General features: G+C 39.0%; 2 protein-coding genes across 2 annotated transcripts; both read left to right on the plus strand.

Moving 5' to 3' along the window:
- Window positions 1–2,660: 2,660 nt before the first annotated feature.
- On the plus strand, window positions 2,661–14,132 carry col8a1a (collagen, type VIII, alpha 1a). Its single transcript, XM_017410138.2, has 3 exons — window positions 2,661–2,827; window positions 10,001–10,319; window positions 10,662–14,132. Exons 2-3 carry the CDS (start codon window positions 10,010–10,012, stop codon window positions 12,587–12,589), a joined length of 2,238 nt encoding a protein of 745 aa, XP_017265627.1. The 5' UTR covers window positions 2,661–2,827; window positions 10,001–10,009; the 3' UTR covers window positions 12,590–14,132.
- A 711-nt stretch (window positions 14,133–14,843) lies between these two features.
- On the plus strand, window positions 14,844–16,566 carry jagn1a (jagunal homolog 1a). The gene is made up of 3 exons (XM_017410201.3): window positions 14,844–14,966; window positions 15,484–15,584; window positions 15,676–16,566. The coding sequence occupies exons 2-3, from the start codon at window positions 15,496–15,498 to the stop codon at window positions 16,136–16,138; spliced, it is 552 nt and encodes a 183-aa protein (XP_017265690.1). The 5' UTR covers window positions 14,844–14,966; window positions 15,484–15,495; the 3' UTR covers window positions 16,139–16,566.
- The last annotated feature ends 95 nt before the right edge of the window (window positions 16,567–16,661 follow it).

The following is a 16,661-nucleotide window of genomic DNA, read 5'->3' on the forward strand; positions in this document are numbered from 1 at the left end:
CATCAAAATTAAACGAAATAAACATTTGAAATATATGAGTTTGTATGTAATGTATGAATATAATATACAAGTTTCACTTTTTAAATGGAATTACTGAAATCAATCTACTTTTTCATGATATTCTAATTTTATGACCAGCACCTGTATATATGAATATTATGACCTACAAAAATTAGACGATTGTACCTGCTGCTGAGGCATTGGTGCTTTGTGTCTTAATCTTCAATTTTCTTCATAAAATCAGTAAGAATCTGAAATATCTGCAGTAAAAATATGTCTGTGCATCTCTTACTAGCACCACTGGAATCCTTGGACACAAAATGATGGTCTAGTGTTAAACATTAAACTCCTGGGTTTTTAAAAAGCCAATATATTGACAAAACTTTTGTTTTTAGAACAAATGGAAACATTATTTTTCTGTGTTTACATAGTAGGATTTCCAATAAAGCATGTAAAACTGCATATGTGTTTCCTATAAAATATATTGCTTTTATACTTCCCTAAACTTTTCAATTTAAATAAAAATCCAAACTCAGTGAGCTTGACTAAAACTACTGACTTTTATCAAAAATATAGAAAAATATATATTTATGTGCTGAAAACAACTGTCGCACACTTCTTTCTCTTGTGCTTTTGTTGCTGTTATTGTCATCAGATGAATTAGCGCAGCTTTAAGTTGCACAAAAATCAGCAAAACATAAAGTGACTCAAAGAATGCCGAAATACAACAGGTCAAGCTTGAAGAAATGATTTGTTCACATTAGCAATGACAGACTTCATTAGTGGAACAGGGACAGTATTAAAACACGAGGTCAAACACACACAACTCATTATCCCCTGCTCACCGTGTGCCTTTCACACCACAACTCAAAGTGTGTGTGTTAGCAGATTCAATTAAAGACTAACCTCTTTAGAAACAAAAGTTGCCTTATATTATTTGAACCTAAATTTAGGTCCTACAAACTCAGCAGTTAGCGTTAAAGACAGGTGACCCTGAACACTCACCTTACTAACCTCAGTAGAGCAATTAGAAGCATACATCACTAATATTTTGTTAACAAAACTTTTACATGACTACATGTACATTCTACTACAGGGTTATTTACAGAGGACTCCACTGGTTTTGGTCAAATTAGCTGTTAGTCGTTCAAAAAGCTATAAAAGGTACGATTTTAGTGTATTTCCCACAGAGCCCTACTTCCGAACATCTGAACTATCCCTTTAACAGCCACCAGTAACCAAGTCACACCTAAACCAACATGCTGACTAAGCTGACATTTGGTTTTTTTGGAAATGTAACAAGACATCCACCCTTTTACACCACTGTGTTAGTTCAGGACTCCATGCAATCCAGTGTCCCTCACACACACGTGTATTAAATTCAGCATCAACAGGGCCACACTTTGCACCTCTTATGTGTTAATTATAAAAAAGAACATTAAAAAAATAGATGATGCAGAGGGAATAGTAAAAAGAGCAGTGTTAAAGAAGAACTTACTGTATTTCTGCTTGTGGTCCAATATGTCAGACTTTGTGAGATGTCTAAAGAAAGTTGTTGTACACGGGTGTCAAAACTGCCCTGGAAAAAGTCTGTCGTCACAGTCCAACAAAGACCCTCTGAGAAAAACCTGACGTTTTAGTCTCAGACTGCGGTTTGCTTTTAAAACTTATCCCCACAGTTAGCGCAGAGTGAAGGTTTCACACTGATATGACAACGAGTCTGAAGCAAGGATGTCAATTTTCCCTTTTATGTTAAAAAAAAGAAACTGCAAATGTTGAAATAACAATGGAAATGGAAAGTTCAAATAGTAAAATTACATCTAGGATAATGAGGAGTTTTAATTTATTCCTTGATATATACAGCTTGAATTTAATTATTCAAATATTAAAAGTTAAATAATAAAATGCACTGGAACAACACCTATCCAAAATTATATGTGATGTAGTATAATTTAAAAAAATAAAAAAATAAAGGAAGCTAATGCAGCTACTGCTGGAAATTCTAACAAACATAAACTTTCTTCTAAAATATCTTTAATAATAATTTTGAACTTTCATTTGTAATCCAAGCAGATAAAACGCTGACATTTTGATGTATAAACTGTATAAGAAATGGTAAAAAAGAACCAAGTCAAAAAGAAATGTTAAAGCTGCTATCTGTCATGCATTATGGTCACCATGGCAACCACACCCATGTTTCACACTTTCCCTGACAGCACTCTTAATAAGACAGGAAGACAGAAACACGGAGCAGCTCCCACATTAGAGTGCATGACATCGTCACACTCTAAGTTTAACGTTCTGAGGTAAAATTGTCCCAAAAAAAAAATCACAAAACTTAAACTGCAATTGTGTAAAAAGCAATAAATTCAAACATATTTCTGACTGTTCATGTGTGGGCCCTTCTTTTTACATGATTTGTTCCAGGTGGGTGCTGAGAGAGGTGACTTAAACTATAAATTTGATCTGGGCTCATACAGACCAGCAACTAAATGTTCCTTTGATAGCACTCAGTGGTCCGTATTTCACCAGGTTAACGAGGTGAGGAACATTCCTGTTTATCACTGTTACCGGCCTCCATAAATCATCATATACATTTTTTTTTCTGGAGGTTATATTTACTCTCAGCTGACTCCATCTCCTCTGTCTCTCCCACCCACCCCGGTGACTCCACCCTGCAGCAGATAAAAGCTCCGTCCACAAGGTGTGAGTCTCTCATGGGCACACATATGCCAGGCTTTCCTGTGTGTTGCTGTCCGTCAGCCTGCTACTCTTTCTGTCGGCCTGTCTGCAGTGATTATCCCCCCATAAACGGCCACTGGAAAAGGTAAGCTCCTCTCTTAAACCACATCTTAATTTCCATCTGATTTCAGTCTGCTTTTTCTTGGATTACGTGAATGGTGGCTCTTTTTGGGGTCTTTTTAACTCTTGTTCTAAATAAGGAAATTGCAGTTTTAAAGAATAATTTCTGCACATTTGTTCAAATTAGTACGGTCCACTGTGATTTCTCCTATTTTACCTGAAGCTCATTTGTGTGTTTTCTTATTCTTAACATAAGGATCTGATGTCTTAGCTAAGAAGCATTTGATCTCCACGTCATCATCAGGCATCTCCTAACTCAGACAGGAGCCTTTCAAGCTGCTGCATGCACAGAGTCTGTGTGAGCTATGCATCCATCTGTGTGTATGTGTGTGAGAGAGAAATATCCACCCGAAGCGTGCATGAGTGCAGAAAGTTGAAGCCAAACTGGCAGGTGAATGTGATGTGGGCGAGAGCAGCAGTTTGGTGAGAAGAGACAGCAGAGTAAACAACTTTTTTGGCCTGTAGCTGCTCTGTCTCCTCCATCTGATGTGCTGAATAATGCTCCTTTTTCCCTCTCTCTCTGACATTTTATTGATGTTGTCAGTCACAGCCGCATGAATCCTTCATGACTTCCTTAAAGCCAAAAAAAGATCAGGCCTCCTGAACTCATTTTTAGGAGAAGGTGCCTGACAGATGTATGCTCTAACCTCAGATTGACTGAATGATTCTCAAGCCACACATGGAAGGTTATTTGACTGGAAACTGTCCTTGTTGGAGGTTTTTTGTTGTTTTTGTTGCCAGTTGTTAACTATTCATACAGACCTATATACACAGATAATCAGAGGTGGTTCTTTAGTTGTGTAGGAATTTTTTGTTTTGTTTAATCTTTGCTCATCACCATGAAAGGCAGGTAATCATATAAATGTCTGTAGGTTTTATTGAAACTCTAAGAAATTAATCATTGGATGTATACCTACCTCATCTGCCTGATTAAAGATGGCTGCAGCAACTAACCTTAAACACAAAAAATGGCTAGTTTTACAGATATTGAACTCAAATTTTATGTATAAGTATCTGAGAGTCATCACCATCACATACTCTGAGCACTAACAGATCACTCAAGATCTTGGTTTAAAACTTTGGCACCAAAAGGAGCAGGCAACATGCAGTCCTTCAAGAAATGTTAGTTTAATTAGTCATTTATTTGCACTTTTATCTTTGCTCTGTATTGCTATGTATGCATGTGATCTGTGTGCATGAAACTTTCGGGTGAAGTAATTTGTGAATGGTTTTAGGAATACGCAGTTATTTGTTACACGTCAATCCTTCTTTTAAAACCTTTCCATCCCTGTTCTTGATCTATCTTTTTTTTCTTTCCTTATATTCGTTTCCATCGGATCACAGTAAAGGATTGGGCCTGAGCCTGTGAAAGGTGCTGAAGAAGATGTGACTTTAAATTTTAGCCAATTTTCTGCAACAAGAAGTGACCTTTCGAACGGCGTGTGTGCTCATATAACATTGCGCCCCCATTTCTGCATTACTCAGGAAGCGTCAGGAATGCGACGGGACAAAAGGGTAAAAGAATGCCACGAAAACTAAGGACGGTGGTTGAGAAAAGGAGGCAAACACTTTGGTCATTTAGGTGCACAGCTGTGGCGAAGTGTGTGTATGCAGGCGTGTGTGTGTGTGGAGTAACTGCTCTCCACTGATATGTGTCCAGCGCTTGTTTACAGCGTGACTTGAAGAGGTGGTAATTTTACAAGGTGTGCTCTGTGATAAAAGCTGCATTCAGGGAGGTGAAGGGCTAAAAATATTAGATTTTTTTTTCTGTTTGCTGAGAAAACACATGATAAAGGCACTTAGGAAAGCACAAGCGTGCTGCTGGATTAAGTCAAATCTGTCAGATGGTTTGCAGCGCAGAGAAGTCAGTTGTAATTTTGTTGAATATCTTAAATCGTTAGTTCAGATTATTTGAAATGGGGTTCTGCAGAAAGTTTATGAACAGTGAATATCTTACCTGTCGTAGGTAGCTCTTTGAACAGCTTCAGGCTGGAGAAATGGGATTCTAATTGTGATCATTTTGACAAGTTTAAGGCAAGTCCATGTAAATTACAGTGTAATGTAAGACTGGCCACGATAAAAAGGTTTATAAAATTAGTGTTAAGATGAACTGCTATGAAATTTAAGATCAGAGTTGTTTGAAGACAGCAGCAATCTCCCTTCGGTTTTAATTTTGCTGAAATTAGCTGTTAGCTCGTCTGTCTATTCAGACTACTGGCACTTTGACTAAACAGTTCTGCAAAATGGCTGCACAGACCAGTTCGTCTTCAAGCTGCCTCTGACTCTAAACAAATCACTAACTGAGCCGCCCACCTGCGAGACGTGAGCTTTCAGAAATGAAGCAAGCATTGTGGAACCAAAAGAGGCATGGAGCAGAACTGAGCTGCTTTGACGAGAAGCACTGCACATTAAATGGGTGATGGACATCTCCCTCATATCATTTTCAGAACATAACTAACCAACTCAGTTTAGCGATCCTCTTTGTGGTTAACCAAAGTCTTTCACTAAAAGCAAACTTGCTGTGCGTCATCATCAATGGCCTCCTCGGTTAGAAATCTGTTAATTGTTGTTTAGGCTTTTAACTTCCTCGGCTGGGTGGCTGCACAGACCGTATGTCATCGCTACATCACATGCTTGTAAAGCCATAAAGCCAGCATATGTTTTCACACAACGACTGTTACGGATGTGTTACTGCCTGTCTTGGCGGCTCAAAGGCATAACAGCAGTGGGTTGTCTTCAACCCCCCTCTGCCGCCTCGGTCCATTCAGAAATCATTGAGGCGGCCAGAAAGTGTCTCAGTCCAGACTTGAAGTATTTTGTGAAAGTGCCTCTCAGGTAAGATTTTAAATGATCTTAAGCTTCCCACCCACTGTAAACCAATTTTGAATTTAAACTATTCCTTTAAGTACTAAATACTTCTTCAATGAGTCTTTTCACACACACAGACAAACACTCAGCATAAGCTAAGTCTTCTCATGGGAAACCTTTCATCTGTCATGTCTCATCACTGCTGGACTTCCATCCGTGTCTTCTGTGTTGTCCTGACCTTCTTTGTCGTCTCCAAGTGGCTGTGTGTAACCCAACCAGCACGTTTCCAAAGGCAAAGAGAAAACCCCTCGAGAAGCAGCCCAGTAAGTGCAAACAGAGAGGATGGAGGGGAGATAAAGGCTGACGTTGCAGAACAGTCGCGGCTTTGTGTCGAGCAGAGACACAGGAACAAACCGAGACGGTGAGAAAAGTCCGTCTGACAGAAGGAAGAGTTCTGCAGACACCAACTGTGGGCTTTTGAGGAAGACTGTGGCACGCTGCCGAGCTGTGTGCACTTGGCTGTCACATTCATCAGCTGGGATCTGTCTCTGTGGGCAGAAGCGCTTGGTTTTTGTGTGAACGTGCGCAGTCAATAGAAAGGCAGGTCATCAAACCCAGGTGTGTTTCTATGAATGAAGACTCTTCCACCTCATTCGTCATCAGTATCTGTCTCCCTCCTCCTTTTCCTTTATGTTGTTGTCATGATTAAAAGGATAGTTAATGCATTTTGAAGTGGGACTCTGGAATGGTAATGAACAAAGAATATTTTCCTTCTTGTAGCTCTTGAATAGCTTCAGTTTGGTGAAATAGTTTAATTCTGGATGGTTTTATGAGCTAATAGTCCAAGACAAAAGTGGATTGCTCTCATCTTAAAACAACCCCATTTTTCAAAATTCCTTAGTGTTTCAGCGAAAGATATTATATAAACCATTACATCACTGTCAATTTTGGATTATATGGTATTGACATAGATTTTTGTGGGATTTCTGTAAGTGCGAAAAGTGGCCGCAGCACTTCCAGTGAAACCTAGAGCACTTCCTGTAGGAGTATTATATGTTTTTGCCAAATAACCATGCAATGTAAAACTGACATTTGTCAAAATAAAAAAGTACAACTTTTTTAATAAGATAAGATATTTTCTTTAAACTGAAGATATTTAAATATCTATTTTCATCAAGTAAAATAATAACTGTTCATAACCTTTCCACAAAACAAAAACACTTCTAAAGCTCTGAACTGTCACTTTACATGTTATCTGTTGGTTGTGGTTTGTTTTAATCATTCACAAATTAACAGGGTTTGTTTGTTTGATATAAAAACAGACCTTTTCTCTTTCAAAAGTTAATGAAAACTGATGACAACTTTTTTCTTTTAACAAGTACATAGTTTGAAGTATTATCCTTACAAGAATCACCTACTTGGAAAAAAATACATTTAATTGTATCCCTGCTAATTCTGTATGAAACACATACTGTAATTCCATACTGTACGTATTCTCAAGTAGTAGAAGCATTTTTAACTATTAACACAGCTGTATGTCTAAAACATCTTATAAAAATGTTTTGATTGATTTATTTAAGCGGTATTATGTCAAGCTATATTCATTTTGACATACTGTAATTTTGATAACACTGTGTTGTTACATGCTTGTCCAAGCTGACGTAAAGCGTGAACAGTTTTACGGACATTTAGGACATTTAGGCACATATAGGGACTTGCAGCTTAAATAGACTTCAGTGACACCTTATAGCAAGTCCTCTCACACCTGAAGAGACAGTTTTTAGTGTTTTGTTAGTCCAAAAGGATAGATGTCTGGGAAAAAGTCTAAAAGTGAACAGATAGATTACAGTAAAACAGAGGCTCACAGACAGCTTTGAGGTTGGATTATTTTTCAGGCTGTCTGGACAAACCGGCTCATGGTGAGACAGCACCAAAAATAATCTGAGAAGATGTTTCTTGTTATTTGTCCTCCTATAATGTTGCTTCAAAGTCAGCATGCAATAACTGTTTTTATTTTTATTTTTTTAATAAACCATATTAGTTGTGCAGCAGTGCTTTTTCTAATATCTAAATAAACGTTTGCCATAATTTTAATCTGACCCCCATGAAAATCATGAATCAGAATATTTCTGGTGACTTCCTAACTTTAATTTATGTAAGGTATCTATATTTTCTGTCTGTTTATTTATTTATTATCTTTTGGCCGTCCATGACAGTGCAGCCAGTCACTCATATCACACAGACTAAAGCTATCATCTCACTGGGCTGCGATGGTTGCTGACATCACCCTGGACAGGTCTCCAGTTCATCCACTCACACAAATATATCCATACATAGTACCGAAATTGCGAACACAAACTATTTTTACAGATATTCCTTTACCATTCAAGCAATCTGACTGGTGTGAAAACCCGTAAAGGTGTTATTAATACAGATTACATTCAGGTATCTAATCTAACAAGTGCATTTGGGACTAAACTGAGCTGCTGTTCTGTAGTACTGTGCAAAATCTTCAAACCGTTCTTATTTATTATTGTGCAGTGAGTTTAAATAAATGACAAACATAGACAGGTAAAGACAAAAAAAAAATAGGTTTCATTTAGGCCTGAAAAAAGAACTATCTGCAGCAGATAGGTGGTATTTGAAAGTAATAAAGTAATGTTTTTAAACAGATATCCACCAACGACTCGACACAGCACCTCAAAGATCCATCATATTAGAGTTCATCATCTACTGTCTGACAAGTTTTCAACTAATCGCTTTTTGGGAATTGCCTTGTTGGGGATAAAATATTATTTTAAATGTCAAACTGTGACATCTTTGGTAATTTTAATAAACTGCAAGTAATAAGGAGTCTAAAGATCAATTTAAAACTGGCCTTTTGCTAAACTGTTTGTTTCAACGCAACAGTGGTCCATTCTTTAAGTTAAGGAGTCTTTTTATGCCTGGGTAAGTCAGGCTTAAGTGGCTTAAAGAAACCTACAAAAAACATTCCTCTGAAAAAGGGTATTGGACTAATAATAAAAAAGCAGCCAAAGTTCAAGGAAAAAGGACTTTCAGAAAGTCTGAAAAACTATTGAATAGGACCAAATAATTACAGCAAAGTCTGGATCGTTGGAAGCGAAATATAAAGAAACAAGGAGATGGGAGATATTAATACTTTTGCACAGTACTGCACATGTCTTCCACATAAAACTGGCCTGAGATGTTTAATGGTCAGTAAAAGAGCAAGCAGGCTCTTTCCTTTTTCCCCACTGTGCATTAATGAGGCGTTCACCTTTCCTCTTGTTTTATTTAAATCATTCCATCGCAGATATTCAGTTTCACTCTTCCCAAATCAGCTGTAGATATATATTTTTTTCTAATTTAAATGCTAAATTTCATCCTGAATGTCCCCTCCATTAGCAGCTGTTTAGATATTTCCCCCCTTTGACCTTTTCTCAAGCTTCTGATGATTTTAACAAGGCTGTGCCACTGTCCCCCGCCCCCCTGTGAGAGCCGACCTTTGAAGGAAGTCCACGTCTTTCTGATGCTGACGAAGGCCAGACATACTATAGAGTACAGAGGAATTGTAGCATTTTTCAACATGAACTGGAACCTGTTTTTATCTGCTGGTCAAAAGTTGTTTTCATCAAACTGATCCACTGGATGGGTCTGAGAGGTCTGCAGATTTTAGTTGAGAGGAGTAAGAAGTGAGCCTGTGTGAAGGTTTCTGTGTTGGTCAGCTGGACATGATGCTTGACAGGGCTAACCTTGAGGTAATGCACTGTAGACACATGGAGACAATTAAAAGAAGACAGGAAAACTGAGTAAAAATGCAGGCGTCTGGCAAGAAATGATAGAAATAGCCAGTTTAACTACAAGAATAAGTTATGGTTCACATGAGAGATATCATTTCTAATTCAAAAACTAGGGCTCAAAAATTATATAAGAATTATTAATTCTCTGTTGTTACAGGTTTTTTTTTTCATTTGTTGTTTTTCATTATAAACGTTGCATATTACAACTTACCAAGAAAATTAAACTGAACTGTTTGAACTGAACTGAACGGTGTACAGTGTACTGAATGTGTAATTTAGGCACATTAAAGCTCTGCAAATTTGTAGTTTTGCACACTGCTTTTTTGGGTTTAAGCAAGTTTTGTAGTTTAAGAAGTAGCCAGCAGAGGGAGACAGAGAATAGTTTCCAATTTACTGCTTTCTAAAACGGAAGTTGGTTACGTTTACATGATATTGAATGTGATATTTAACAAAAAGCACAATGTTAAATAAGAAATAAACACAGCTGAAGCTTTTTTCTAATATTTTGTCTTGTTTACTTTTCTACACAGGTTGTGATCATGTCCCCCCTCATCCTTGCTTTGCTACAGCTTGTAGTTTTTATAAGCTGTAGTGGTGGAGCATACTATGGGCACAAACCTCACTCCCAGCCGTACCAGCAAATACAGCACCTTCAGCATATGGCAATGGGCAAAGGAGGCTTCCCTCAGCAACAATACCTTGGCAAAGAAATGCCTTATATGCAATATCCACACTATAGAAAAGAGCTCCCCCAGATCCCCCAGATCCCCCAGGTCCCCCAGGTCCCCATACTCAAAGGCAAAGAAAATGCTCGGAAAGGGGTCAACTATTTTGGTGGCCAAGACAAAGGTAAGAAAATCATGCTTTGACAGACTTAAACCACCTATCTTCAAGAAATACATATGTCAACATCTGCCCTTTTATATTTAACTTCTTCATACCTATCATAGTATCATGCTCATTGAAAGGTAACAATGACGTCTTCCAACCCAAATTTTAGTTGAACAAATCTGCATTCTGACATTGTTACTTTCATTCTTGTCACCTGGTTGGTTAAATGGTGGTCATATTGTTATGGCTGATCTCCATAAGTAGAATAAATGCATGACAGACCATTCTGTAAAACCAAATGGTTTTCAATATATTTGTGAATGCTTATTTTCTGAAATAATGTTTTCTAATTTCCAACAGGTTTGACGATCCCTAGTGCAGTTGAGGGAGTTCCCCAAGGAGAAGCAGGTCCAATGGGACCACCTGGACCAGAGGGACCTCCAGGACCTCCTGGACCACCAGGGAATGGACAGCCAGGTCCTGTAGGCCAACCTGGACCTCAGGGTCCACCTGGAATACCAGGAGTTGGGAAACTTGGTTTGCCTGGACTGCCAGGACAGCGAGGAGGAAATGGTGAGCGTGGACCACAGGGCAAAACCGGTCCCAGGGGAGAGAAAGGACAAGCTGGACAACCAGGGCCTAAGGGTCCCCCGGGACCCCCTGGGCTCCCAGGAATAGGTAAACCAGGGATGCAAGGATTACCTGGACAACCAGGGCCCAAAGGGGAGCCAGGTCACAAGGGATTGCCAGGACTTCCAGGATTACCAGGACCCAAAGGGGACAAAGGGATGGGACTGCCTGGACAACCTGGTCACAAAGGGCTTCCTGGGCCTCAAGGACCTGCTGGCCCAAGAGGGCTGCCTGGTTTTGGGAAACCAGGATTGAATGGGTTACCTGGTCCACAAGGATTGCCGGGACATAAAGGACATCCTGGGGAGCCAGGACCTCCAGGCCCTAAAGGAGAAGTAGGACTGCGTGGCCCACCAGGTCTACCTGGTCAAGGAAAGCCAGGTCAAAATGGCCTGCCAGGACAACCAGGGATATCTGGTGAGAAAGGTCATACAGGACCACCAGGTTTGCCAGGAAAACCAGGTTTGCCTGGATTTGGTAAACCAGGACTTCCAGGACCAAAGGGTGATAAAGGAATGGGTGGATCACCTGGATCTCCTGGACCTAAAGGAGATAAGGGTCTTGGTGGACTGCCTGGTATTCTTGGACCTTCTGGACCAAGTGGTCCACCAGGTCCCCCAGGCTCCATGGGACCCCCAGGAAGTATAGGTGCTCCTGGACCTAAAGGAGAATGTGGAGATGAGGGACCTAAAGGACTTGATGGGTCCAAGGGTGACCTTGGTCTTCCGGGACTTCCTGGTAAAAATGGTTTGCCTGGAGATCGCGGAGAACCAGGACCAAGAGGTCTGCTAGGACCAATTGGTCCCAAAGGAGCTGATGGGCATAAAGGTTTACCTGGAATGCCTGGACCCGCAGGAGTTCCTGGTACAAGAGGACAAGAGGGATTACCAGGTGAAATGGGGCCTCAAGGTCCTAAAGGAATTCCAGGACTGGATGGTGCAGCTGGACCTATTGGGCTTCCTGGTCTAAGGGGTCCTAAAGGGGAAAATGGTCCGCCTGGTCCACCAGGAATTGCAGAGATTGGGAATCCAGGCCTACCTGGTCCCATTGGACCCCCAGGAAGAGAAGGCCCATCCGGACCACCTGGTCAGCCAGGTCAGCCTGGCCCTCCTGGTCCACCTGGAGAACCTGGCTTCTCTCCGGACATGACTGGAGTGCTCTCTCATATGGGCCCAGGACTAGATGGTGTTAAAGCTGGAAGTTATGGTAAGAAGAGCAAATATGGTGGAAATGGGGCAGAAGTGTTGAGTCCCAGTGGGCTGGAAATGCCAGCCTTTACAGCCACAGCAACGACGCCGTTCCCATCTGTGGGCGCTCCCGTTGTTTTCGATAAGCTTTTGTACAACGGTCGGCAAAACTACAATCCCCAGACGGGAATTTTCACCTGTGATGTGCCTGGCATTTATTACTTTTCCTACCACATTCACTGCAAAGGAGCTAATGTGTGGGCGGCTTTAATGAGAAACAATGAGCCAGTGATGTATACGTATGATGAATACAAAAAGGGTTTCTTAGACCAAGCATCAGGAAGTGCTGTACTACCTCTACAACCTGGGGACACAGTGTATATTCAGATGCCCTCAGATCAGGCCTCAGGACTTTATGCTGGACAGTATGTCCATTCGTCTTTTTCGGGTTATTTGTTGTATCCAATGTAAAACTCAAAACATTTAAAAAGAGAAAGGCTTAGTGAGAAGGGTGGAAGGAAGCTTCTTTTATCTCAGACCGAACATTTTTTATGTAAAGTTGATCCCATCAACAAAGATGAAAAGATGTGGTTTATATTGTAAAAATTTGTAGCCATTTAAAATTTAAGATTTGTGTTTTTTATGCTTGAAAATGAATAAATATTGTACAAAAGGCATCCAGATAACACTTTAAATGGTTCCAGATGTTTTGGCATACACAAAAAAGTATAGGAAACCTTTAAAATTGCAGTGACTATTTGCAAACACGTGAAGGGAGCTTTTGCAGTTTATATTAAAGCAGACAAAACAAACTAATGTGTATAAATTTGTTGCAATATTGTCGATTTCAATCCATGCTCAACCTAAAAATTTGGCAGCTAGACCATGCATCAAGTTATATTAAAAAACCGTGCTAACTTTTAATTTTGACAGAAAAGACTGCTTATTTTTGCATGCCTTTTATTTCTCTGTGTATTTAGGTAAGCATGTAAAATGACCTGTTATGAATGACAGAGTGAGGTTTTTATCACATCAGTTTGTACATATTTTGTTTTATTTTGCAGCTGGGTATCTTCCAAATGACTGAGTTTTTAGATAAGACTATTCCAGTGCTAATTTTCAGCAGAACAAAGGGACTATTAGGATAAAAACTCAATGACTTTGAGGTACATAAACTAAATTTAAAGTTGTAAAATCATGAGCTGCATTGAGGATTTCCATATTTTAGGAAAACTAATGACTGCTAGGGGGGCTGTTTGTTATTGCTCTTTCTATAAAGAAGCACATGGATGGTAAAAATTAAAATGTAACCTGCACGAGAATATTGCTGGCTGACTACCGTTTTGATTGGTTTTCAATGCAATTTTATTGTTGGTTTTGTGTTTTAATGTGTGTTGTTAGTTTTGTTCTGTTGTAAACTTTTTTGTTAAAAAAAGAGAAAAAAAATCTAAAGAGTTTCAAGCTTAACGCAGTATTGCTCTGAACTGTAAAAACCACTTAATGGACCATATTCAACATTTTAGCACAATCAGCATAAACCTACACAAACAGCAGTGAAGACTGAAGTCAAGTGCAAACATTTATCCACACATGAGCATCTGTACAAGTTTAGCAAGAAAAAGCAGCTCTTAATTCAGCAGGATTCACATCTTTTGGAATCAAGTCTTTTGAATTTGAGTTGTTTTTTTTTTCTTCTTAAAATCCAAAATGAGTTGATCCAAAAATAAACAAGATCATCTGTGTTCATCTTTTTTAAAGTTTGTTCAATTTGAAATTCATGCATCTTTCCAAAGCTGTTTTATGGGACTTTTTTCATATTATTAGCAGATTATGCTGAATCCATTTTGCCTGTAACAGAAGAGAACATGACGTATTTACAGGAGAGTAAAGATGGTGCTAATATTGTGACTGTAATCAAGTTATTGATGTCTTATTGCTCCAAATTTGTGATGAATGTTTTTTTTTTCTTAATAAAACTCATTTATTTAAAGAATAAAAATCCTTGGACACGTTCTTGAGCTTCATGTGACTTTGTTTGATATTTTACTTTGCAGGACATTTTGAAGATGTGCCTGATTGATATTTATTTATTTGCTGAGTCATGCACATAGAAAGTTACGTCTTTTAAATCTTTATTAATGATTTGGTGACATCAATAACAAATATGTTAAAAACTATGCTTTGCTTCTTAACTTCCGTCTTTAAAAAACATGACTGTCATCGTGCTGAAGTCATTTTTAGTATTAAAACCTGGTTTTACTTGCCTAAAAAGCTTTTTCAAATCAACTTTTAGAAAGCACTTAATGTCAGAAAAGCCCAAGTTTTATACAAGGGTTGAAAATGTTTATTAAAATAAAAAATCAGCTTGTTATTATCTTACTGTAAAATACAGTATCTGTCAGAGAAAAACTGTCCAAGGTTCATAAGCTAAATTGTTGTGTGTGTGTGTGTGTGTGTATGTATAACCTACAATTAATTTTTAATCAGTTTATCGTTAATTGACATTCTTATTTCTGCTAGTGTGGTGTGTTCAAATCCTTCTTAGTTGTTTTTTGTTCAAGTCAAAGTAAATCGGTAATGCTTCTATAGTTAACTGGACATGTCATTCATTATAGTAAGGTGCCACTGGAGATTCCTACAAACTTAAAAGCCCAGAAACTTAATTTATGTTAAAAGATAGACGTGATGTCCCTCTCCCCTCAGTATCCTGAGGTGAGTGGAGATGCTGATGCTGCGGTCAGAGTGCGCATGCGCCGTGTTTTCCACACTAGTCTCTCATCGCATCTTTCTCTGTTAGTTCATATTCAAACAACGAGCTCCGCCGCCAGGCTTCAGGAAACAGACTGCGGTAAGCTAAGCTCTCCTTCGTGTCTGTTTTTAGCGTCGCTAAAACGCCTTTACTACAACATATGAGACATAAACGTTCATATAAAACGCAGCATGAATGTAGCTAGAGTTAGCGGCTAATCGCTAGCTTGCTGCAAATCACATCCGCCTTCATTTTTTGTTTGTTTTTTTACTGTGTCTAAAAAACATGATTGAAGGAGCAGCCTGTCTAAATAAGGCAGAATTAATATCATTCCTTAGCTTGATTATCTGTGTCTCAACAATGCAAGATTTTTTTTTATTTTTATTATCTCCTTCATGCAAGAAAAACAAATAATCCAGCTGTTTCAGATGTGGTGCAGCTGATCGTTCATTATACAGTCAGAACATCATAAATGTCTCATGATTGTTGGCAAATATATAAAACTAAAGCTATTGTAAACACTAATCTCCAGTTATTTGACTTTAATTTGGAAACTGGATGTTTTTTTGTTGAATTAATGAGCTGCAGCTTTAATTATGTCTTGTGTGTGCTTCAGGATTTCCTTAACATGACTTCCCGTGTTGGCCCCAGAGCTGCCAGTATTAATGGAAATAACTTTAAACCCAGAGAGAGGGTGGTCCCCCAATACCAGATGAGGCAAGTACTTTATATCCATGTCTGATAATAATCATTAGTTGTATTTTTTTTTTTGAAATATCACTCTAAAGGACTGGTGTCTTTCTTGCAGCGCTTCTCTGAAGTCTGAGGTACAGAAGCTGAACCTGGTCCACCTCCTGATTTGGCTGCTTGTAGCCGCGCAAATGACCGTCAGCCACTTAGACCTGGTGTCGCATGACACGGTGTCCATGCCGTACCAGTGGGAGTACCCCTACCTGCTCAGCCTCCTCCCGCTGCTCTGCAGCAGCCTGTCGCTCCCGAACAACAACATCAGTTACTTGGTCTTATCCATGCTGAGTGCCGGGCTGTTCTCAGTGACGCCTCTCATTTATGGAGGCATGGAGATGTTTCCTGTGGCACAGCAGCTCTACCGCCACGGGAAGGCCTACCGCTTCATCTTTGGCTTCTCGGCGGTGACCGTCACCTACCTCGTCATGGTGGTCGCGATTCAAGTACACGCCTGGCAGTTATATTACATGAAAAAACTGCTAGACTCGTGGTTCAACGCAACTCAGGAAAAGAAGAAGAAGTAGCTCAGGGGAAACGTTTGTGACTGAAGCACATGTTGTTTTGTTTGATTCTTAGATGAGTTATATTTCTTTATTTTCTGAGGTCTGTTGCAGCTTATCATCAACAAACCAGAAAAAACATAAGACTTTTTAATTTAGTGGCCTCCAACGAAAAGTTTGAAATAAAATAAGATGTACATTTTATTTAAAAAAAAAACAAATTTTAATTCTTATTTTTTTTGTTCACCTTTATTTATTAAATGCTCACCCAGTCAGAAGTACCTCATTAAATTGTTAATCCTCTCGCGTCCTTTTCAGTACTAATTCTGGCTGCAGCTTTTCTTTCTGTTACTATAAAGAACGTCAGTTTTAATGTTGCCTCTTTCATAAAAGCTTCAGTACAATTATTTTAAATACAGTCAAGCCAATAAAATTGAAATATGGCTATCACAGTTTCTGTCTGGATGGTTATTTTAGATTGTTGCCTCTGTCGTATAAGAACTAAAGAAAAGGACACAAATGCTGTTGAGTCTGCTGAAATTTTATG

Source organism: Kryptolebias marmoratus, linkage group LG6, assembly GCF_001649575.2.
Source record: "Kryptolebias marmoratus isolate JLee-2015 linkage group LG6, ASM164957v2, whole genome shotgun sequence".
Lineage (NCBI taxonomy): Eukaryota > Metazoa > Chordata > Actinopteri > Cyprinodontiformes > Rivulidae > Kryptolebias > Kryptolebias marmoratus.

Coding starts and splice junctions, on each gene's coding strand:
- col8a1a (XM_017410138.2), top strand. CDS start 10,010: ATGTCCCCCCTCATCCTTGCTTTGCTACAGCTTGTAGTTTTTATAAGC. Junction 10,320..10,661: donor TTTTGGTGGCCAAGACAAAG/GTAAGAAAATCA, acceptor AATTTCCAACAG/GTTTGACGATCCCTAGTGCA.
- jagn1a (XM_017410201.3), top strand. CDS start 15,496: ATGACTTCCCGTGTTGGCCCCAGAGCTGCCAGTATTAATGGAAATAAC. Junction 15,585..15,675: donor GTCCCCCAATACCAGATGAG/GCAAGTACTTTA, acceptor TCTTTCTTGCAG/CGCTTCTCTGAAGTCTGAGG.